Consider the following 24,453-nt stretch of genomic DNA (forward strand, 5'->3'; position numbering starts at 1 on the left):
TCAAATTTTTCAATAAAAATCAATTTATTTTTTAATTATACAAGTTGTAACTTGAAAGCGGTGTTACAACGTCGCGTCGTCGGCCGGAGCATCAAAACCAAAAGTTACGTTAATAAATTAGTTTTTCCAGTCACATTTTCTTCGCTTCTCCACGGCGGCCTTTCATTGGCTCATGAACTCTAGGCACCTGTTGTTCGCACTTGATGGAAGTCATTCCGATCTCTTTGTCGAGAAGAGCATTCGGTTTGCTGGCAATGCTATGTGTGGTGCCGGCGGCATTTTTGTGTTTAAACTGGGAGGTGGGTACAACGACTTTGACGATGTTGTCCGTGTCCTGTCTGGGCCAGACGCGTAGATGACGTCACCGTAGAGGGTGGCTACCACGAGAGAAACGAGGGCGCCAATGGCAGTGTAGTGGGAGAGTGACCACCGAGAAAGTCGCGGAACGTGCGATGCGGGCTGAATATCCTCGCCACTTCCGTGCAATCTGAAGTAAAATTCCAGCATAAAAATTTAGCACTTAGAATTATCGAATGACATATCGACGGTGAAACTACCAAACCACGTATCTCGTTTGCGGTGTTTAAACTCTACCTGCTCATTTTATTTTTTTGAAGTCGACCAAATCAATATCATTCCTTGAAATTTCTGTGAATTTTCTCTCCGCACGAAGAGGAAAAATCACAGAAATTTTCAAGACTAGACGTTAAGTAGTTTTTCATTTAAAAAATAAAGTATGACAGGAAGTCTGCGACGTCGCAAACCAAGATACGTGGTTTAGTAGTTTCACCGTCGATATGGTAATAAGAGAACTCTGCCAAAAAATAGACTCTTGGTAAAAATAGCTGACAAGTCCATTGCAGATTAGAGTGCCCGTGAGTCGCGCAGCTGGATTGCTATCTATTATGAAAAAAGTAGTTTTTTGCACAAATGGTGCAAAATTCAAGTTATTTGCATCGTAAAAGATTGGCAATGTACAGATATGGTTAGTATAATTGTGCAGAAGGACCAGAGACAAGAGACCCTTGGTGTCTTGGCCGCAGTGGAAGATTTTACTTTCGGGACTCCAACATTTAACTGTTAACCTACCTACTAGGTGGATGTTGAATAACGTGTTGGGCATTTCGTTTCGCAAACATACCGAAGCTTGGCAAGCTTGTTTGGCTCATTATACGTTACCCGAGGCTCGTCATCCACCAAGTAGGTATAATGACTGTTACTCCCCTATGATTATCCATGAGGAAGTGTCAAGTTCCCGACAGTAAAAGTTTCCACCTGAAATTTCCTTCCTAAATAATTTAATACTAGTGTAAAGGGCAGTACCAAGTAACATAAAATTAGTGTAAATCAGCGCTGAGGCTGGTGAAGGCAAAATGGACATCAATCAAAATAAGTGTCAATGAAAAGAAATCGCCACATCCGCCATCTTGGATTTTGGCATTTTGAAAATTTCACCAAAAATTCGAGTTTCCCGTCGAAAAATACCACCTGATACCAAGTTTCATGAAAATCGATTGAAGAGGAGCCGAGATAGCATTTTAGGCCACGGCCGCCATCTTGGATTTTGAAATTTTCAAAATCTCTTTATAAAGAGCTTTATATAGAGTAATATACTATGCCTATCGCAATAACAAGAACTTTAAAAATGCATACACTTGAAGTAGTTTTCAACTTACAAGTGAGGCTTGGCACCTCCCTCTACTACTTGTTTCATGAGTGGATTCTTCTGTATGTTCCGGGACAGCCCACTGTTGACATAGGTTTTGTCGAGAATTGAATGTCACCAGATTCAAGAGACCATAAGACACAGTAAACAATCAAAGCAGTTGCACATGCTCTTGCCAGGAGCCAGGAGCCTGTAATAGTCGCCTGAGGACAAAGATTATTATCAAAGGTATTGATTCATAATTTTTTCGCAATCTCAAGTCTGTCCTCATAGTTGAGAGGGCACAATCATTGTTACCCTCAGGAACCTGTGGTGCTTCCTCCAGTTTCAAGAAACCTAAAAATCCTGTAAATTTTGATGACATTCTCGAACAAATGTATTAATACTCTAAACAGAGCGTTAAGTGAGGTGAAATAAGTAGGTAAATCAGAATTTTGTGTACCACACTGAAAAAAAATATAGTAGACTTTACCAAACTTGGACACAGTGAAACCAGTATGATAATAAAGACTGGACTGTATGGTAGTATTTACTATACTAGGGTAAGTATCAACAGAATTCTAGTGAATACTACCATAATTCTGGTTATTTTCACTAAATGGTAACACTGTGTAAAAAATCAAGTAGGCTTCTAGTAGATGTTACCATACTTTTTTTTCAGTGCATAAGCTCAATTCAGAGCAAAACTAGGCAGCATGAATGGTCTCGTATAGGTACTAAATTAATTCATAAACCGTGCAAAAACTGACGCTCTTTTTCCATTTTCCAATCTCATCAGTTTCAATGCAGGCATTACTAGGTCTATGATTTTACGTTGACTTACACACCTTTGATCTCATTATCCGAATCCGAAGAAATCCGATGAAAAATATTGCGACTATTACACCATCAGTGAATCTGAGAACACTCAGCAAGAGCTGAAAGAATGAAAGTACAGCATTAATTTTTAGCATTGCATTACAAAGATCCGATGTGCATTTACTAATTTCTTCACGTGTTTATTTCACGTAAAGTAAGGAAAATAAAAAAACTGTGTGAATCAGGTTGCAAATGAACCGGAAATGATGGACTCGCCGGAAGAAAAAAAAATATGTTTACTCTACTTTTTCATCGATTTTTGTTTAGAGAATTGTATTTCCTCCTTAACAATACGTAAATCTACGTTAAGTCATAGAGACAAATCCTTCTTGCCGCGAAAACTGAAATATAAGTTCATATCTTCATAAAATTTAGGTGTAGACTCTTCGATGTCCATGAAAAAGTTTTGTTGGGCTAAAGTAGTCTTATTGATTCTTATATGGAAAATGTTAGTCTTCCACGTTATACAAGGACCATGTCACAAGAATGTCGCGTGAATTTTTTTCTCCCGAACTTCACTGAGGAAGGTTCATGCGCACGTAAGAAGAACGTCATTGGACCACGTAGACCCAAAGAACGGTCCAAAAACACTGAAAATTCAACCTTCATATTCAATTCAAACACATTCAAACCTGAGATAAAACTGGATCCAGATCATTGTAGAATAAAGAAAGCATTGTCACCAACGCCCCTAGTAAAAATGTGATTTTCCTGATGCAAGTGGTAGCTTGCTGCTCCGTAGGTTCTTTAAGATAAGACCTCTTAGCGAAATCCTCATATATGATGCCCGACACTGTATTCAGGCTTGATGATGTGAAACTGTTGAATGAGAGAAAAAATTTTACTTTGAAGAAGGTTTGCGGATACATCCCACCATCCCTCCCCTACAATAACAAAGTAACCGGACGAATAATTAATGAGTGAAGAATTGAAATTCTAATCCTGGTGAGCGTCATCAGAGTTAGATGTTAGGAAATTGCAACCGTCTCTCTTAGTTAAGGAGAATCCAATAATTATTATGAAATTATGAAAATTAGATCAATGTATCGAGGAAATTTACCGATAAAAATTCCGTGTAGGTTTTTTTTTTTTTTTTTTTTTTTTTTTTTTTTTTTACAATTTAGCGTTCCAAACATTATGCACAAACTTGATAGATACAAAAACTATCAAAGGAGTACTATCCCTTTTGGTTTTTTGAGAAAATTAAAGTAGCTATTAAAATGCAAGTTATGCATATTCTTAATGTCCTCTCAGATACCCTTACAATAAGATGTTGTAGAGCTGTGTAGGTAAGTAAAAAATTGACTGATTGGCGGAGTTTTGAAAACAGTATGTTCAATCTACCCTTCCAGGATTTTCAGCATCATTAATTTTTATTTTCCTTTTTTATCTTGCTCGAGTAGGAGGGGAGAAAAGTAACAAGTAAATAAATTTTATGCCGAGAAAAATTACAAAATCAAACGTAAACTTAATGACAGTCAGTTTTCTTCACAGGATGACTAGATCAGCTTCTCGATCTTTTTCAAAATGTCTTCCATCTTTTTTCACGCAAAGCTATAAACTATCTTCCCACTCCTATAGAGTCGTTTCTTCAAATTCATTCGGAATGGGAGGTATGACTAGAACAGCACAGATTTGTCTCCGTGCAATTATTGGAAAGCCTCACTGCCACCATATAAAAGGCCTCATTAAGGCTTTTACCTCCTTGGAGAAAGACATCTATTATTTATTCTCAATTTTAGCATGATCCAATCAACTTTTATAGTTAGAAATGATTAAATATGCTAAATTCCCGTAGGTTAACTATAGAAGTTTTATTATGAGGTCGATATTTTTAGTGAACTTAAAGTATAATGTTTTACCTGTATGCGACACACATAACATCAATCATAAATATTAACGCAAGATAATTGTAACGCTCATTTGATATTTTCCAGATATAGTGAAGTACGAGGAACGCTTTGCTGACTTCCTGCAACAATAGACTTGAACTGTTATATTATGTATATTAAAATGCATAATCAATCAACTGGCAAGTTTTACTCAGTGCAGTCAGAAACAGAAGTTGAGTCGTAAGGAATCAATGCTGGTCAATGAATTCGAATATTTTGCGAAAATAAATTCATCTCATGTACAGGATATGTCCCAGACCACCCTCACCAGGCTTTTTTAATCGGATATCATAGGCCGTATTTGGTCGGACGAAGTCAAAGACGGCAAGGATGGCGAAGAAATCAACTGCAAGAAATCCGAATTCCAGGGTCTCGAAGCCCTCCCCCCCCTCCCCCCGCCTTGAGTTCCGTAAACCTATCTCTGTGTGGACAAGGCCTTGGCCTTCCATTCATAAGTAATAAACGAAAAAATTATGAAAGAACAAACATAAATATGGTTAAATAATTTTAACTTCCATCGCCGCGCCGCGCCGCGCTCGCCGTACTGTGTTTGGCGCAATGCGTGAAGTATTCATGCAGTCTTGTAGGCGCTATGTGTTTCACGCCGACCGGCTGCTGAACGCACTGTGTTTGACGCAATGCGTGAAGTATTCATGCAGTCTTGTAGGCGCTATGCGTTTCACGCCGACCGCTGCTGACCGCACTGTGTTTGACGCAATGTGTGAAGTATTCATGCAGTCTCACAGACGCTAATATGTGTTACATGCCGACCACCGCGCCGAGGGCTTCTCCTTTTCACCTCAAGTCTTCGTCATCATTGCTCTCTGCACCGCGCCGTTCCAGGCCAAATTGCGTGTTTGGTTTCTCTTTTAACTTGAATAATTAAAGGTGCTGCCTCTTGTATCATCGAAAGACGACAAAGTTAGAAATCACATGCAATACTATCAGAATACGAAAGATATTGTCGCCTTTTCTCGTTTGTAATTTTTTCTCTGAATCCGATTTTTTTTTATACCTGCATTTAAAGACATTGCAAAATTTGTCGGCCCCCTTAAATTTGCCGCCATGGGCCGCGGCCCATGTGGCCATCCCCTAAATCCGGCCCTGTGAATTAGACCATCGCAAAAATGAACTAATGCCGGTGGCTATTCGATTAAGTTACCTTATTCGAAAGAGGATCACAGTCGCTAAACTCAGCATATAATGTGAGCCCTAGGAACACCATCAAGAGTTTCACGAAAGTCAATCCAACTCCAAACCACACCAAAGCTCTGGAAAAATGCAGCAAATAACCGAGCATTAAATACTTTTATTGAATCTTTGAGAAGGTATTGAAATAAATCAACACACTCTCCTCTATTACCTCTATTACCTCTATTACCTTATTTACCTTATTTACACTTCACTAGGTTCTATGGTACTCAAAAATTTGCTATTGGGAGTCCAAACTCGCTACTTCCAAAAAAGGGCGTTTCCCAAAATTTTCCTATCTGTGTCAACGACTTGGTTCAGGATTGGCTAGCTTTGAGGAGCAAATAAACACCAGACAGAATCATATGGACTACATTTTGCAATTTGGAACTATAAATTCTAGCCCGGTTTAAAAACAACGTATGTGCCATTAGTTTCCCTATACTCATACGTGTTTTTCCAGAAGAGCCAAAATTTATGGTTCCAAATCACAAAATGCAGTCCATGTGACGAAACGTCGGGATTGCAAGGTAGCATAATACAATTGGACTGCATTTTGCAATTTGAAGCTATAAATTCTGGCTCATCTGAAAAAACACTTATGTGCATAGGGAAACTAATGGCACATATGCTGTTTTTAAACCGGGCCGGAAGTTATAGTTCCTAATTGCAAAATGTAGTCCAATTTATACATATTGAATTGGCTGCCACCAAAGAGCCAAACTTGACCACAGCATGGACATTGTCGAAAACGAGATTTGATTCTATGAGAAAAAGTTCCTTCAAATTGCCGGATAGGCAAAAGAGAAGCATGAATAGTATTTAACTCATTGTCAGTGTTCATTCTCTAATAAAGCCTCACAGCTGGTAAAATCTAACCAACCCCTGCTGGTTCGCTTATCTCTTGACGAAGTCCTCGGACACTAATATCAGGTCATTGCCCAATAAAATATTTTAATATTTTTTGCTCGGAGAAATGTGATATGAAAAATATTTCTGTCTCGCTGCATGTGTCCACATTACTTGTAAAGGAGGAAAAGATGATGTGATTATAACCGGCCGTTTACCCCGTGAAATGAATAAATAAATTAGAAAATATTTCAATGGAACTTACTCAGCAGCATTTTTTTCCTTCCGTATAGAAATAAGTTTTTGGTATGACCCCGGGTTTGCGCCAAGGTAATACAACCAACTGGCGCTCATTCCAATGATTGTTGTCCAGAAAGTACTCCACGCAAACGGACTTGGGTTTATGCTTCACAAAATGTAAGCAAAAAATCAATAAAACAATGAAATGCAAATGATAAGTAGGGGAAAATCATGAAAAATAAATATAAGTAATAAATTAAAGTCATTTTATGGACACTGTAAGATATAGAGTAAAATCGTAACAATAACTTGGAAAACCTAAACAAAATATCAGGTACCTAGATTTAATTAATTAGTTTTCCCAGAATACAGATATTAAATGGTGAAATTCAACTCTCTTGTCAACTGCCATAATACGTAAGAAGAAAAAAAAAATCAACTGAGCTCAACAGGCTGTTTCAGACATACTTTTATTCAATTAACTACCACTGAGGGGCTTGGAGAACAAGGCACATAAGTGCAGTTTCTGAAAGAATCAAAATATTAAAGATTTTAAGTAAAACTAGTCTTAAAATATGTTCAATGAAAAATTTGCCTCCAAAATCCAATTTTTGACCATGAAAAAGAGTTTAAACTTTCCGTCATAAGGCAACTTGTAATTTGGAAACTTTAAACACGTGTTTCTTGAAATAGCAAAAACTGCACTTATGCGCTTTGTGCCCCAAAACTCTCCATGCTAGCGCAGTTCCAAGTTCTATCATTAAACGCAAGGATGAGGCAACCGTTAAAAGTTAGACTAAATGAGAGAACTGGGTTTTTTTTACGTTAAAAAATATAGGTAAATTGAAAAAATTACTCGAAAATTTCCAGGCGTCCACCACTACTTGCAATCTCAAGCACCTCATTGAAGCCGCCTACGCTATGCCATCCGATGAAAATCGCGAATGCCAAGCCAACCACTATGGACATCATGCTAAGGCACTGGCACCAAACAATGCTCTGAAATCCGCTCTGGAATCACAATTGAGAGGCTTGGAGGACCGGGCGCGCAAGTGCAGTTTTTGAGAAAATTGAGATATTAATTATTTCAAGTAAAACTAGTCTTAATGCATATTCTGTGAAAAATTTGCTCCCAAATTCTAATTTTTAAGCATCGTAAAGATAGTTTGAACTTTCTTTCCGCCATACGGATCCATGTAATTTCGAAGCTTCAAACACGTATTTCTCGAAATGGCAAAAACTACACTTGTGCGCCTTGTCCTCCAAGCCCCGTAATTTATCTGCATGATTAGGGTTTGGTGATTTTTACGAGGAGGAAAGAGAAAAAATAAGTTCTTCACACATTGTGCGTGTGCACTGTGCAGGAACTGTCTAGTTAAATCAGTCAAAATCTTGATTGCCTGGTTCATCATTACGATGACCAAAGTGCAGAACCACGTACCTTCATTGTGGTGTTTCAAAACTTTCGCTTCATTTTTATTTTTTCGAGAAGGAACTAGACAATTTTTTGACTTGAAATTTATACAGAATGTCCGTCGTAAATCTACAGTGGTCACTCATTGTAAATATCCTGACTTCACAAGGTTTGTTTTCTTGTGGCTTCAATTGCAAGATCGTTCAAATGAATAATCTACCTTTAATTCAAGCACATGTCTTCTCATTATGTCTTCTTTCTTGCATTAAATTTTATTTCAAACACCGTTTACTTTTTATGTCTTATTCTACCTTGTCCTTTTTAAAAATGTTATTTTCAATTTTCCCTGTTCATTTTTGAGCCAGCGTGGAAAAATGACGATTAAGTTCTAAACTTTACATAACTATCCTTCAATCGTCCCTCCCTCCGGAGGCTACAAAGGCCCAGTTTCTCGGGGGCATACCCCCTCCCCCCCGTTTGCCCCGAGAAATGGAAGGAGAAAAAGCGAATATAGAAGAGGGAAGGAATGACGCTTATATTTGGTACTTATTTATGACGAAATTGACTCAAATGCATTGTTGATGCTTTAAAATTTCGAAAATCTTCGAAGGGAAGCCCCGAACCCCTCCTGGACCCACCTCCCCCTGCGCCCCTCCCGTTCGAAGTGGCTGAATCCGCTGACGTACACTGAAAAAAAATTCTCGGCGTTTTTACCAAGGTCCGTTGGTACCTTTACCATCTCACTTTTTTTTACCAATTATTGGTAATTTTACCAAGACAGACTGGTAAGCTTACCTAAAAACAGGTATTTTTACTGTTTTTTTCAGGGAAGAATAGCACTTTTATTGGTAATCAATTCCCGGTAACTTTGCCAATTTATTTCGATAATCTATTACAGTCAATGAAAAATATTGGCGTTTTTACCAAGGTCCAGTAAAATTACCGAGAAAAATCGATAATTTTACCGAGAAAAATCGATAATTTTACCGAGATTTCTCGGTAAAATTACTAATTCCATAAATGGTAATTTTACCAAGAAAAAACTGGGATCAAATAGGACCATGAATTCTTGGTAATTTTACCCTTTTCTTATTAAATACAACGAGATTTTTTTTTTCAGTGTAGCTTTTATCTAGTTGTTAGAAATCACCTCGGAGACCCCGTGAAAAAGTAGGCTACAAAGTACGGTACTTACAAGTACGAGATTAAAAGTCCACAGCCCATTTAGCAGAATCAGCACCGGTTTCGGCGATACCGCTGCAACTAGCGTACAAAAAGAAACAGGATTCAAAATTACAATCGCCCGCCTGGCAAAGCAGGAAGTATCGCCGGAATTTGAAGGCGCCTCGAGGTCGTGCGTCGTGCTATATAGGTTCTCCACCCGAGAGACTTTACTATATCGGTGCAACTTTTTATAATTGCAAATTGCGATTACTGCTTGTCATGTACTTAAAAGACGTAGACGTATTGTGAAAGTGCATATCGACGGTGTAAGTCGGCAATCACATAACACATAATTGCGACGTCCCAGACTTCCTGTCATAATTTATTATTTAAACGGAAAACTACTCAATGACAATTCTTTAAAACTGTCGTGATTTTTCTTCTCTGTGCGAAGAAAATTCTGCAAAAACTTCAAGGAATGATGTCAATTTGTTCTCATTTTAAAGAAAAAATAACATAGAGGTGGAGATTTTAAGACACTGCAAACGAGTTATGTGATTGCCGACTTAAACCGTCAATATATATGGCTAAAGTTCAAAAATGCGTATCTGGCTAATAGCAACGTCTCAAAATATAGGATTATGTTTTACTTTTTTAAAAGGAAACCTTCCAAAATATCTCCTTCAAATTTTCTGTAAATTTATTCGAATAAGCAAAGAAAATTCCAAGTTTTCAAGGATAACTGTTGGTTGATTTTCTTAAAAACGAATACAAAACAAAACAATGGCAGAGATTTGTAACGTCGCAATGGAAGAAATGCATTTTTCGAGAAACAGAATGTCGAAGACACGAGGACTGTACAAAAGCATACATAATATGGTATGTACAAGATCTCCTATAGTTATTGCCATGGGGCTGAATCGTGCCACCTTTCAGTGGGCAATTCGACGTGTGCCAAAAATTCGAATTAATTTAAGCGATGTTAAATTTTTTGGCACTGTGATCCATTGAGGTGATGCCTGAATCAGCTGAGAATTGTTTGAATCAATATGGTTTTTCTCAGTGTATTTCATAGGCACGGCTGAAAGCTGAAACCCGAGTATTGTTATCTTTTCGTCATTTGGACTTAATTTTGTAATTAAGAACTCTATATCTGACTTATCTACATAGGATTACTAATGCCGTATACGATGTCCTTACAGTGAGCCGGAAATTGTACTTCCTAATTGCAAAATGCAGTCCATTGTGCAAGACATCATGGGAGGGGCTATACAAGATGCGTGTTAATTTTTTTCCCTTTAAAATTAAATGGCGAACTGTCTCAATCACTTTGCATTAAGTACAATGGTGAATTCTAAGACAATTCGAGAAATCTACTGTTACAAAAGGAAAGAACAGTATTTTTTCAGTCCCTCCTTTCTGTTTATGCCGAAATCACACGCTGAATGTGGCGTGAATGTGGAAAGTCATCGGCCCGATGCCTGAATTTTGCGCGTATCGCGCAAAATTCAGCAACGATGCTCAGCGACCATCGGATGATGTCGGATTGGTCTGAACTATTCGAATAAATTTCATACAAATTTGGATGAAAATAAGTCGAATTTGCGAAATGTCAGCCGTTGAGCGATGACTGTTGACTTCCATATTCAGCTGCCAAATTCAGTGTGATTCCGGCATTACCTACTTTGACTTTAATTTCTTATGAATGTACGAGTATTACAAAAATTATGTAAAAGAGCTTACTTCTGCTAAACCTCGCCACTGGAATGGCGATCACGAACGGAATGTAAAGTACCTGGAAAATTAAATGAAAACAGGTCAGGTCAAAAACATCTTTCAACCGAGAATACTTCAAAACCCTGGTAAAAATTGGCAGTAGAATCTGTGTTCCAAAATACCATAGACCTACAGCCGGCTGTAAGATTTCCAATAGCTTTTATAGCCGGCAACACAAATTTCTTATAGCCTTTTATAGCCGATGGCCACTAAGCAACAGCCTGGCGATAAAGTGTATGCTAAACGTTACTAATTACGGATGCTAGGACTTAGTGAGTTTTTGGACTACCGCTCTCTTTTTGGGCCGCAGTATCTAGATTTAATTTGCGAGGAAAGCTCCGTACTTTTGAAGGATGCCTGCCATTCCTAATATGTTGGAGCGCCTTCAGTTTCGTATGTTACTGTGCAATACCTCTGGTGTGAAATAGTTGCTTAAAGCGCCGTGGCGGGCGGGCAGCCAGCGCGGGCAACCTAACAGGGATACTTCACGCATTGCGCAATGCGTGAAGTATCCCTGTTAGGTTTGTAGGCGCCAATGCGCCCCCGCTCCGTTTTATATTAGGCTCTAATATTTAATCTCGCGGAGTCAGCGTTTTCAACTCATGACTTTGAAATGTTTGCACACTCTGTATGGATTATTCTCATTTTAATTGATGAAAAAAATCATGTAGTAAAGGAAAATATAATGTGCGTTTTGTAAATATTAAGGTGATTCCGTACAAATTTAAGGATTTAAAAAGCACAAGAATTTCTACACAATTTCTTATAGCCTTTTATAGCCGATGACGAAAAAGCAACAGCCAGGCGATAAAGTGTAAAGCCCGGCGATAGGAACTATAGCCCGGCTGTATAATTTTTTATCGCTTCGTGTAGCCGGCCGTATGATTTTTTCCACTTCCTACGGCCAGCTATATGATTTTCTATCGCCCTCTTCAGTCGACTATAAGAACTCCTATAGTATTTTGAAACGTAGCTCCTATTGCCAATTTTTACCAGGGAAACTTAAATATTTAATGTTTATCGATTGGTTCATACATAATCGATATTTACAATTTTCATGCTATTATTTAATACTGTTCAACCTCGAAAAATCTGAGGTAAAATTATGTTTGCCATCTTCTTGAACTTATTCTTAATAATGTTTATGCTCGGGTCGCTCTGTCAATAACTTTGTAACTCTTCGAAATTTTTATGCGTTCACTGTTTTCCTACTGTTGGACGCTATTGCTGTACCAAGCCACGTCAAGCAAAACTAATTTTTTGACACAAAGAAGAAATTGTAAAATTATTAAAAACTTGAACGTAAAACAATTTAGTACCTACGGTTTTTAAAACAAAAGCAGCAGCGATGATGGCTCGGGTATTTTTACTGAAACGAATTTCGAGAAACTGGAAGTGGAAAAACAAACAAAAACAGAGGAAAAATAGTTATTGGCAGCTTACTTAAGAGTCCAATTTGTACTTCAAACTAAAAATAAGGCTTTTGAACCCCTCCCCTCCCCCCCTCACGCACCTGCACTTCAGGTAAGCTCCTTTCTCTCTCAAAAATTCATGGCGCGTTGTCCCCAACAATCCCTCCCTCAAAAGTAGAAAAAACACTCCCTCTCAAGAGCAGCTCTCGCTCTATACCAATTGCGACTACTCGCTGCAGTTTTCTTCTGTGGCCAGACTGAGTGTTGTATTTAAAAGAACCCATATGGATGGGACCAATTTGTCGCAAAGACTCTAGCAGCAAAACAAGCAGAGAGATAGAAAAAAAAAAAACAAACGAGAGAAAAAGTATCTACAAATGTGGTGCCTCGGGCATCCTACGAGCACATGTATTACTTTTCAGTGGAAAATTATGAAATGCATTGATTGAAATCTACGACATAATTTAATCTTGCAGCATGAACCCGCTGCAAACGAATCGAAAAGCTGCCGAAAAACTGAAAAAATTGTATTAAGCGTGATGTCACGCACTGCTATCCTCTCTCCCCCCCCCCCCCCCAAGGAAATATCTCGTAATTTCCAGTTGTTATGTAACCACAAAATCTGTCCTCCCCCTTTAGATTGTGGCATGATTTATGAACGGCTTCAACCCTCAATCTATATTAGTGGTCATGGAGCAAAGGAAATGATTTTTCTCTCCGTAAAAATTACCCTATTCGCTTATTTTTCAAGTATAAATCAGACACCTAGAAACCCTCTTCCTGATTGAGCACGCCTCATTAGTACAGGACATTCCATTTTTGAAAAGTCATTTAACCCTTAAGGTTTAAGTACTGATCAATTAAATAACCCTAGACAACTAGAGTAAAGACAGCATTTCAGATTAATTTTTCGTTTGGATTTTTAGTCCTCATTTAAAAATCTCCCCCATCTTGCTAAGCGAAAAGACCCAGTTTTTCCATTCATTAATTCAAACTTTCAAGTAATGAAGTCTACGTTTCTTCGTGTGTGTTAGGACAGACGGACAAAAAAACACTAAAAATGGACGTGCGCTTTTACCTCAAATAATGAATTATATTGCTGATTGTGTATCTGCGGGAGGATGAAACGAATGACGACGATTATTGCAATGTACAGAGAGATCAAGGCACTAAGCAGCTGCGTCGTCCCATGGAGATATACCTCCATCGGAATTTCCAATAATTGCAAACTCGAAACGGCGCTGTCCATTTTTTTTAAAAAAAAAAGAAATACTTTGTAGTAAATAATAAAAAAGGCGTTCGCTATTTAATTGCCCCATAAATAATAAAATAAAAAGTAAAAATAAGATATAAGTGAGACAGACTGTGAAGGTATACCTCTCTTTGACTATACGTGAGAGCTTGTGTTACCTTTCCGTACACTAAAAATTGGAGGCAAACTAACATGGTATTAAAGTAACCTCTTCTAGTTTGGTAAAATTGTGGAAAGCTTCGGTTTGGATGCGTTCTGACTACACGGCAGCTCGTGTTGCTTACACCGTAATTGAAGGCAAACTGATATGGCGTGAAAGTGACCTCTCCCTGTTCGGTAAAAACTAAAAATCGCTTATTTGTGTTTTCTCTGCGTAAGAATATGCATCTTCCCAATGATATTACTATTCTGCTTCTCTCCTATTTCTTTGTCCTCTTTTTCTTATATTCTGAATTTTACAAAAAGACGTGTAACTACTAAAATCAAACTCAGTTGGTAGCGTTTAAGTCGATGTGGCGTAACTAGTATGGACTACTACAGCCAGTGGCAATTTTAAAAGTTGGCATTACTATTTGTCCTTTATTTAAATGTGCGTTATACAGTCGATCCTTGGTGATGGCCTCACCGTGAGGCAGAGCTCGCCTCACCTAAAAACGATATTTTTGATGGATGTAAATGGAGGAAAATCAGTGATGCCAACTTGCAAAATCGCCTCTTGCCATAGCTTTGTCTACTCCAGTCCACACCTACCGCACCAAAATCTAATAAAAAGAATTTCATCCTTGGCTTGGAGGTCTTATTGATCGTAAAGGTGATAAATAGCACTGGGTCCACATTATTTTGCAGGGAAGACCAAAAAGTTCAAAATTTTCAAATAGAGCCAAAAGGTTTTGAGCTCTAAAGAGAATCAGCACAAGACGGGGGGGGGGGGGGGGGGGGGTATGTGTTTAGCCCTGAGGCGGTTAGCCTTAGGTGCACTGGAATATTAAGCTGGAATCACGCCGAGAGATTCTATAACATTTTAGGCCTATTTAGACCTCATCAGTAGTTATAAAGTAGTGCTGAGCCCACACTTTTTTGCAGGGAAAGCAAGGCCAGAAATTTCAATTAGAGTCAACAATTTTTGAGATCTAACGAGTGGACGCAGCACAATTTTACCACATTGTTACATACAGCTCGAACCACATTTTTTAGCGTATTTTCCTTAGTCGTAAATCGAGTTAATTTTGGTAGGAACTATTTTCGAAATGATCCAACCTTGCGATGAAAGAAACTGCAATAGGTAAAGTTGACATCTTCTTCCCACCAAATAAATATTGATTCACGGTCTGCTGTTCCGTTGTGCGTCCAATCCAGGAGAGCACCGTTGCCATTGTCGCCATAATTAATATAAAAAATGCTGTGCCGATCAACCAAGACAGAGAGCTTGTGTCTGGAATGAAAATTAGACAATTATTTGAACAGGGGGCTAAGTTGCGAATTTCTAAAATAAATATGATCATTCTTCATGCAGTTTTTTTCGTTATAAATGTTGGGTTTTTCTAATGATGAGTGTTCCTACATAAATTCAAGAACGGAAAAAAATTGCAGATTTTGCCTCAGTATTGAACTTTTTTTTTGCGCTCATTGGATCAGGTAATTTTTCCCTCGCAAAGACTCTCATAAATATACCGAGGGCGATCGGTTGTCTTCTCTGACCCTTTTTTATGCGTTTTCTTTCTCATTGCAGCTTAATCATGCCGGATACTTAATAATACCCCGGGCATTGCACACATCTCCCTGAGGACATGAAAAACCAGACCGCCTTAATTTTCATGTATATGCAACCCGAACAGCCGTTGAGTACGAATAGTTGTATCAAGGCGTTATCATTGGGTATCGAGCGATAGCCGAGGTATAAACTGAACTTGTGCTTGAACTTGTGCCGACTTGTGCTGCATCTCATTCCCGTTCATAAATGAAACTACTTCATCCCATTTATAATACTGCAGAAGACGTTTTTTATGGAGAAACAAACACTATTGTATAGGTACTAAATTATGCCTCCGGCTGACACTGCGATCAGCGTGAAACGCCATAATCATAATTTGCCACCCCTTTATTTTGAAAGTGCCTCTATCCCCCTTGTTAATTTGTTTTCTTTTTTAATATTTTTTATGCTCTTTTAAAAAGAATAGCAATCCCCTTAGCCCTCCTCCCCCCCCCCATTTGATAAACCGAAAATTTGTTAATTTCGCAATAGGGTGCCTCCTGGACGAAGGCGGCGTGCGTGCGAGTATACCTCCGATTGCGATGTCACTAATCTCCACTCGTGTTTTACTTTTAATAAGAAATGTAATTAATAGTTTTTCTTGAACTTTTCCCTAAATTTATCTCAGTCGTTGGGTTACATTTACAAGAAATTTTAAGGAGCTATTTTGGTTATTTTCTGGTTGAAAAAAATAAACACAAAGATTTTGAGATTTTAGCCATCCATTTTTATATTCTCTGTCGATTTTGGCTCGCATTCAATCGAAAAAAAAAGTTGACATTTAGTGGGCAAAATGACCCAAGCACTTACCCGGAGGATCCATCATGGTTATCCGTTCAAATTTGACTATACCTGGCACCTGTAAGTTTTCTATATTCAGATGAAGTTGTTCATGTAAAAACACTGTCAGCACTCAAGGTCTTTCACAAAGTGTTGAACTGTAAAAAAAAAAAAAAAAAAAAAAAAAAAAAAAAAAAAGATGAAACCGTTAAATTTCGTATGACACGAGTTACTGTAATGAGATGGTGCCGGACATTGTATGGGCTATCAGCGCGGAATCAACTCGAAGTGGAGCAGTGTAAACTGCAGTAAAAATTTAAGTTTGTAGGTATACTCATTTATTGTTCGAACGAACGATCTAGAACTAGATTTTAGATTTGATAATGTCGTGTGATTAGTTTTTTTCCCCTTACTCTATTCAATTGCACCTACTTCCTCCTTCATTACCTACTAATAACATTAGTTGATTGATAAAAAGCTAATTATATTTATACCCAGTCAAACAAAATTAGTTCTTGAAAGTCTTCGTCACCTCTATTAAAACCCTCGTGAAATTATACTAGTCACTTACTTCCTTTATTTACTTTGCTTCTTTCCCTCTTAAAGGGGTAGAAAGGCTGTGAAAAATACATACATTTTATGGAGCTTGCTAACGCAGTTTTTGATGATAGGTATGCCGATTCGTGGCCCTTAGATTTTTACGTTTTCGTAGTTTATTGCATTTTCTCGTCCGACAGTGTTTCTCAATAGATATTAACACTCAGATCAGTAGTTGTCATTCTTAGGTGGAGGGAGCCACCTAAGGGGAAGGTGGGTTTTTCTGCGCCTCAGAAATTGTTTTACTCAAACACTTGAAAAATATAAAGAAGAGTGGAGGGGGGAGGGGGTGTCTCACATCTGTTGCATCCTTAAAGTTAAAATCAAATTCCTAGAGCCCATGTTACATACATACCCAAGGAAAAATTGAATGCGCGATGGCGTAAGGCGTGAACTCGCGATGTTCCGCTCTATGTTGCTAGTGAGGTGTCGCTTGGATTCGGGAGAGAAGTTAACAAGTTAAAACCGTCTACGTCTTTTCTAACTTCAGCTGTGTTGCTCATGTAGATCTCGAAGCACCGTTACAACAAATAAGACAAACGAAACCAACACAATATGGAAATATAGCGAGGGAAAGGCAGCATGTTGCAAACGGCGCAGAGATACAACTATTCATGCTTGATGGATGTCCGTGTTGCGTCTGAAAAATTGAAGGCGCCCTAGCGTAAGGCGTGAACTCGAAATGCTCCGCTCGCGCTCCAAGACTTGTCGCTCAGATTCGGGAGATGAGTTTTGCAAAAAAAACGAGGCCTAATCGAGTCACTCTTATCTTCGGCTATTGTTGACCTTGACACTCGATTTTTCTTTATTTTTTTAATTCGATGTCTGATTATTTTATAGGTTGTATTTGTTGGGGCTCGTATTTACCGGCCCCCAAGAGGTATATGAACCAATTTGGCCCGGCTTGGGATTTGTGGGGGTATTTATCAAAAGAATTCCCTGACACTAGATTTTTTCCTTTTTTTTTAAATTGGATGTCTGGTGCTTTTTATGAAACTCGTGTGCGCGCCAGCCCCTGTGACAACCCACAGGGCACGTAGTTTTAGCAAGCCTCGAATCAACTTGACTCGGCTAGCTTGAGCATCTAAGAGCTCACCAAGTGAAATGCCAGGGTTAATTAATTTACGTGAATGACATTTAGCGACGAAAAAGAACAGCGAGTACATCGATAGGTACGTCCTCGATTATGTTGAGATTCCCGCGTTATCAGGCAGAAGCTTTCCGGTAATTTCCGGTTCCGGCTACGCTTTCATTTCCGGTTCGGTAAATTCCATTTATTCCTACCATTCTGATGTATCCTCAATGTATCCTCTTGCAAACGTGGAACGAGTTATTGAATCGAGTGAAAGCCAATAGAACGCTTTGGTTCCTTATCATAAGCGTTCCTTCGTTCCTTGTGTTTTGATGGCTTCTCTCTGCCTGTTTTCGGCTCGCTATCTACTTGAACTTTGTAATTTAATTCGTGTGAATGTATTCTATTTCATATAAAGTTTGTTTTAAATGAAGTATAAGTCTTCTACCATCATTGCAACACTCTCTAAGTGGTCAGTTTGTCGTGATTGTCAATAGTTCCATTACTTCCTGATGGGGAGGTACGACAGGAGGAGGTATGTTTCAGTTTTATCTTTTCCAGACACTACATCTCAACCATTACTTACTTACTTGGCAAATGAAGCACTCTTGTTTCCTTGATTTCCAAGAAGTTATCTTTACACTCATCTACCTTGCTGCTTGTCAAGGAAACTCTGGAATGTACCGAAGTTGAAGGAAGGTTTCATAACCTATTGATGAGGCATCTACATATTTGAACTGTATCAATTTTGGTGAAAGTATGCCACCCACACTGTAATTCATTGCCATAAACTTTCCCTAGCCAACTGCAGTTTGGTTGAAATGTTTTCAAAACATTGTCACTATCAAATAGGATCTTTTCCCAACGTGAGATCCTTGCTTCATCAATCACGCAAACGGTACGCTGAATTGTTACTGTGCTCACAACTTTTAGAGATAAAGCACAACTGTGCTGTTGTAATGCAGCAAAGTATGATTACCACACTTATCTCATGGAGCCTTGATTCTTTTTCAGTCGATCACGGGACCGTGACAGTAGGCGAGACCGAAGTCGAAGCAGAGATCGAGACAGAGGCAGAGGTTTTGGTGGTGGCAGAGGAGGTAGAGGTGGACGAGGTGGCGGAGGAGGCTTCAATGACTCAGGACTGCGCAAACCTCGCTGGGATTTGACTCGACTGGAGCCATTGAAGAAAGATTTTTATATACCATCAGCCTCTGTTACAGAAAGGTATTGTGAATGTTCCTACTTAACTTCCCTATTTGTCGAAGTAAAGTGGACGCATCGTATGTTGAGACAAATGTCAATCTCTGATTACCTCCAAATCAGCACCACTCAACAGGTTAATACATTCAGTCAGATGGCACTACTGATGAGTGGTGACCTAAACAGTACTGCGATGCGCCCGCTCAAGCATTGCGGGACATAATTGTGCAATCTACTTCTGTGTACCCTCTTTTTAAATCCAGAGGAAATCAACTTTTGAAGTGTTTTGCAGTTCTCTGAACTCTTTTGTGGATGCAATGCAGTCAGATATTTAATATTAGCATATAATAATCATTACTTAAAATCCTTAGTAGTTACTCATTGTAGCATTCCTTCGTCATTGAAAATAAAAGTCAAAAATGTTCTCATTTTAGGTAGTTTCAAAGAGTGGTCAGGCTGTACCAAAATATAGTAGCTCTACAAGACTACCATTCATTTTGTAATCTTTTGACTGCCATGCTAGAGCTGAAAGCATGAATTTTGATTATGCTGATGGAGTTCAGAAATGAAAGAGGTTTTTCCTCTTAAATCCCACCATAGGAGGGCAAGTGCCAAATGAGTGTAGCGGAAAATTCTTGCACTCTTAGTGCTATTATTATTTGGTCAGATATTGCGCTAACTACCCATTATGCTGATGCAGCTGTATTTCAATGATTACCCGAAATACGCGCCAGACCTGGCACTTCAAACTGTTTGTTGATTACCCGAAATACAAGATTCAAAAACTTTCAATTACTATAACTGTTCGACTGTCATCAAAATCTCAAGCTTATGTAAGTTCAGTTTGTTAATTTTCTAAGTATCTCTCAAAATATTATAAATTGTGATAATGTAATTGATGCTCAAGAAAATTTTGTTACACAGTTTGAAAACAATTGTGTCACTTCAAGAAGTCAATTTTTGATCCTGGGCAAATGTTACGAAACTTCTCTAAATTTGCCAACAAAGATACTCCCATGCATGATACTGTATCACGTCTGGAATTCTAAATTGACCTCTTTTTTCCCCTTTTTTCAGGAGTAAAGAAGTCATCGATAAATGGAGAGAAGAAAAGGAAATAACTTTAAAAGGCAGAAATATTCCTAATCCTATTTTCACTTTTGAAGAAGGTGGTTTCCCTGACTATATAATGAAAGAAATTGAGTAAGTATTCATTTTAAATTGAATAGTTTTATTAGTTCATTTTGATTGCTCTCAATTGGAGGAGTTAACAAACTCATTTTGTTCTTCCGTCCTTACTATTCTAACATGATAGGATGTCCGTTTGTTTTTAGGTTATACCTACCATGATAATTCTATACCTGACCGTGCTTAAAATATTATGCAAGTCAATTTGAGATCGAAATATGGAAAGCATCATTCGCAGAGCCGTATATTTATCAACCTTACCTTTACGTAGGGTCGTATTCATAGTTATTCATTTTCATAGGACTTAAGGTCTCCTTAAGTCATAAGAAATGCATGGATTGAGGAAACCTCAAAATTTAAGGAATGACCATGAATATTGATTATGACCCTGAGGCTCAGTTTGACTGAAAGAAAGTTGTGACTGCTGAGAAAAGCGACCGCTAGAAAAATGTATGTAAAGTTCCCCCCATTTCTAATGTAGCAGGCAATTACCAGCAAATTTCCATCTAATCAGAGAATTCTTTTTTTCTCTGCTCCCTCTTGCTAACCAACAAATAAATGATAGACTATTACTTTTAATCAGCCTGAAAAACAATATATTGAGGGAAATCGTACCATGATGGTACATTGATGGAATACCAAAAAAAGCATTATATATGCAGCTTACAGTAATCAAACTTGCAACTGACCTTAAGCTACAAAATGTTGGCCCTGATTCACAATGCACCCTAGCTGTGTTAGTTAGAAATATTCTTTTTTGCACTCTGTTTAATTTTTGATTGATGGATTATTAATTACTAATTTTTTGTTTGTTTGTTCAGACGAGCTGGATTTAAAGAACCCACAGCTATTCAAGCTCAGGGTTGGCCGATAGCTTTAAGTGGTCAAGATATGGTTGGAATTGCGTCGACAGGATCTGGCAAAACTTTCTCAGTATGTATCGTCATTACACTTATCGTACATTGTGTATACTGAAAATATTTTCACCGATGCATGTACAAGCTTGCGAATATTGCTAGAGAAGTATAAGCTGTACGAGCTAAAAGATCATTTCATCAGCTATTTACTGCAACCTTGTTGAGGTCATTTCATCAAAAATTTGCTGAGTTAGAGCTTTATACATTTTGAGATCTTTAACAGAAAAAGAGATAAGCAACTGAACATTCTCAAGTAGATTAGCACTCTATTTAATTAATTTTACAAAAAAGGTCTGGAATTTTAAGGCTGATTCGATAAATGTGATGGCTAAAAACTTCCTAGACCCGCGTATCTCATCATTTCTGAATTTTGTTTCAACAGTGGTATCTAGAATAACAAACAATTGTCTATTAAAGTGACAAATTTAATTCTGACTCATGAGTTTTTTCTTCTCTTTGTAGTATGTTTTACCTGCGATCATTCATGCCAAAAATCAACCAAAAATTCACCGAGGCGATGGACCTATCGGACTGATTTTGGCCCCAACCAGAGAGTTAGCTCAACAGATACAGCAAGTCGCCACTGATTTTGGTGAACCTGCTGATGTCATCAATTGCTGTGTATATGGTGGTGCTCCCAAAAGCCAACAGGTATTATCTAATTAAAAATTCTAGCTTGAAAATCAGATATTCAAAATAAAAATTTGCAGTATATTACAGACTTATATTGATAAAACTTATATTAATCAACTAAAGAAGGAAATTTGAAAATATGGGGCAAGGGCTAATAAAACTGCACCTTAAAGCGTCAATTTTACATTTTTCTAATTTGCTAACGGCAATACGTGCGAGACTTTACCTGTTTGAAGTCTACTCCACCTGCTGCATCTTTCAGAGCCACTGACCCTTTTTTGGCTTACTGATATTTTTATGTGTGGATTTTCAGTAATTTTATTTTTCATTTCTTGCTTGATAAAGTTTTATAAAATTGGTCAAAAAGCATATCACGCTCTACCGAAAAGAGAGCCTCAGAGCTATGTGTCTTACAAACAAGAAAGATAGGAGGTATCCCTGTGTCCCAAATATACTTTAATGCAGAAATTCAGGAAATTTGAATGAGTATGTGGTTCACTCATGCAAAATTGCCACTCCTTTTTACATTTAATATTTTATGTAATTCTACAGAAGGGGGGTAAAGTATGACTGATCAAGCAAAAATCACATGACAATGGAAGTATGTATATTTATGTAGAAAAAATACTTTCAACAATCTTAAAAAGAAATTGGACATTATTTTACATATAATATTGCCTTGAAAAATATCTTTGAAGTGCGTGAGATGCTCCAAATCTTCACATTTCTTTTGTGAATTTAACACTTTTCTTTTCTTTTTCTTGTGCGCAAACATAGGCAAGGGAACTAGATCACGGTGTTGAACTTGTCATAGCCACTCCTGGTAGATTATTGGACTTCTTAAAATCTGGTCGAGTAAACCTCAAAAGGTGTACATACTTAGTTCTTGATGAAGCTGATAGAATGTTGGACATGGGTTTTGAACCCCAAATTCGGAAAATATTTGAACAAATTCGTGTAAGTACCTATCAAAAGATGCTCGCATGACTATTTGTTCTACCTCCTCGTATGCAGTATGTGAGTAAAAGTGTTAAAAAAAAAAAAAATTTGATTACCCTTGTCACACTACCAAAACCACTTTATTATCTAGCTTTTTGATTTAATTGGGCTATAATCAGTAACTTCGGATACCTCTGAATCGTGGTAATTCTCATCTAATGATGCTGGAAACTTGGACATTGAACTCTCAAAATGTTTTTTGTCAGAGAATAATAAAGAACAGCTTTAGAAATCCTTTATTTTGCTTTTTTACGTCTGGCATAATCAAAATTAAAGCAAAATCACTACAAAAAATTAGATGAAGTATCGGTTTACGATGAAACCAAATTATTTAATGAGAGAAAAACTTACATACAGAGATGTGTTGGGTTCATAATGCGTTTAATATATGTGTTGATGAGTACCACCTTTTGTCAAAAAATGACTGAAGTAACAAAAATATTAGGGCCGAGTCTCATGACGAGTCTACTGATTTATTAGTATTTGTCCCAGAGCGCCTTTATTGAGTACACATGCTCTTAAATTTAAAGAACTGGGCCAATGGGCATTGCAAGATTGTTGATAAAAAAAAAAATCAGAATTTGTCACTTTAGTTAAGAAATTTTTTCCCTATAAGTCTGTAGGTGCCATGCCGACAAAAATGTCAGATTTGTATAATAACCGTGCATATTGTCCACACTGCCTACAAAACTTTTTTTCCCCCTTTAATTAAGAATTTCCCACCAGCTCTTTGTTTGATTTCTCTTAATTTATTTGGTACAAGTCCTCAAAAATCTGAATCGTCAGCACCCTTTCAATTTTAATTTTTTTTCACTTTGTCTATTTCAGCCTGATAGACAAGTTTTGATGTGGTCTGCAACATGGCCCAAAGAAGTAAAAGCTTTAGCTGAAGAATTTTTGAGGGATTACATTCAAATTAATGTTGGTTCTCTACAACTAGCCGCTAATCACAATATACTGCAAATTGTCGACGTATGTCAAGAATATGAAAAAGAAGAAAAGTGAGTATTTGCCTTTTCAGTTCGTGTTTTCCCTAAAAAAATCATGAAATAATGTTCAAAATTGTTGAAATTTCTCTCTCCCCAAGAAAATTCAATCATTAATGTTTAATTTTTTTTTTCTTTAATCATAGATTTCAAGAAAATACATTAAAATCAATGACTGATACTTGGAAATATTTTCAAGAAAATAATGTGATATTCTCACTGATCCAGAAGCCTTTTATCTTTGCATTTATGGGTTTATACCACACGTTAAAGAGGTTCTACAATCTGTTTTGACTCTTTTACCTCCAGTTATTGTAGCACTTTTTTTTAATTGATTAATGATTAATGATATTTCTGTTAAACTTCCTTTGTAACTTTAAAAAAAAGATAGAAAGATACATATTTTAGTTTCACATTGGTTTTAAATTCACCCACTGATTATGTCCTCTTTTTTGTTCTAGATTGTGTGCCCTTCTAAAGGAAATCATGGCTGAAGAAGAAAACAAAACAATTATTTTCATTGAAACAAAAAGACGAGTAGATGAGGTCACAAAAAAAATTAAAAGAGAAGGGTACGAACTTTCTTTTATTCTTATTAAATTTAAAAATGCACC

The 24,453-nt window shown here is 37.5% G+C and overlaps 2 protein-coding genes across 5 annotated transcripts in view; one reads left to right on the top strand and one right to left on the bottom strand.

Moving 5' to 3' along the window:
• Nucleotides 1–17,355, bottom strand: LOC109043422 (sodium-coupled monocarboxylate transporter 2). Of its 3 annotated transcripts, XM_072299570.1 has the most exons (15): nucleotides 17,197–17,349; nucleotides 16,275–16,402; nucleotides 14,972–15,146; nucleotides 13,541–13,703; nucleotides 12,374–12,439; nucleotides 11,018–11,069; nucleotides 9,306–9,373; nucleotides 7,553–7,707; nucleotides 6,722–6,862; nucleotides 5,579–5,687; nucleotides 4,387–4,496; nucleotides 3,157–3,343; nucleotides 2,494–2,583; nucleotides 1,677–1,869; nucleotides 1–487 (listed from the first exon to the last, which is right to left on the bottom strand). In XM_072299570.1, exons 2-14 carry the CDS (start codon nucleotides 16,288–16,290, stop codon nucleotides 1,711–1,713), a joined length of 1,491 nt encoding a protein of 496 aa, XP_072155671.1. In that variant the 5' UTR covers nucleotides 16,291–16,402; nucleotides 17,197–17,349; the 3' UTR covers nucleotides 1–487; nucleotides 1,677–1,710. The 3 variants fall into 3 exon arrangements, with proteins under 3 accessions (XP_072155671.1, XP_072155673.1, XP_072155672.1); XM_072299572.1 differs by lacking the exon at nucleotides 2,494–2,583 and having other exon boundaries at nucleotides 17,197–17,355; XM_072299571.1 differs by lacking the exon at nucleotides 11,018–11,069 and having other exon boundaries at nucleotides 12,370–12,439; nucleotides 17,197–17,350.
• The window catches only part of LOC109043423 (uncharacterized), a 19,808-nt gene continuing 12,131 nt past the window's right edge, over nucleotides 16,777–24,453 (top strand). Inside the window, exons 1-8 of one of the 2 annotated variants that reach the window (XM_072299569.1) lie at nucleotides 16,777–16,915; nucleotides 18,928–19,140; nucleotides 20,194–20,319; nucleotides 21,126–21,237; nucleotides 21,684–21,872; nucleotides 22,632–22,811; nucleotides 23,682–23,854; nucleotides 24,301–24,411. In XM_072299569.1, coding sequence (XP_072155670.1) covers nucleotides 16,884–16,915; nucleotides 18,928–19,140; nucleotides 20,194–20,319; nucleotides 21,126–21,237; nucleotides 21,684–21,872; nucleotides 22,632–22,811; nucleotides 23,682–23,854; nucleotides 24,301–24,411 — 1,136 coding nt within the window. In that variant the 5' untranslated portion in view covers nucleotides 16,777–16,883. Of the gene's footprint in view, nucleotides 16,916–18,226; nucleotides 18,449–18,927; nucleotides 19,141–20,193; nucleotides 20,320–21,125; nucleotides 21,238–21,683; nucleotides 21,873–22,631; nucleotides 22,812–23,681; nucleotides 23,855–24,300; nucleotides 24,412–24,453 lie in introns of those variants that run through there. The other variant, XM_019060619.2, reaches the window with a different exon arrangement.

This window comes from Bemisia tabaci, chromosome 4 (genome assembly GCF_918797505.1).
Source record: "Bemisia tabaci chromosome 4, PGI_BMITA_v3".
NCBI lineage: Eukaryota > Metazoa > Arthropoda > Insecta > Hemiptera > Aleyrodidae > Bemisia > Bemisia tabaci.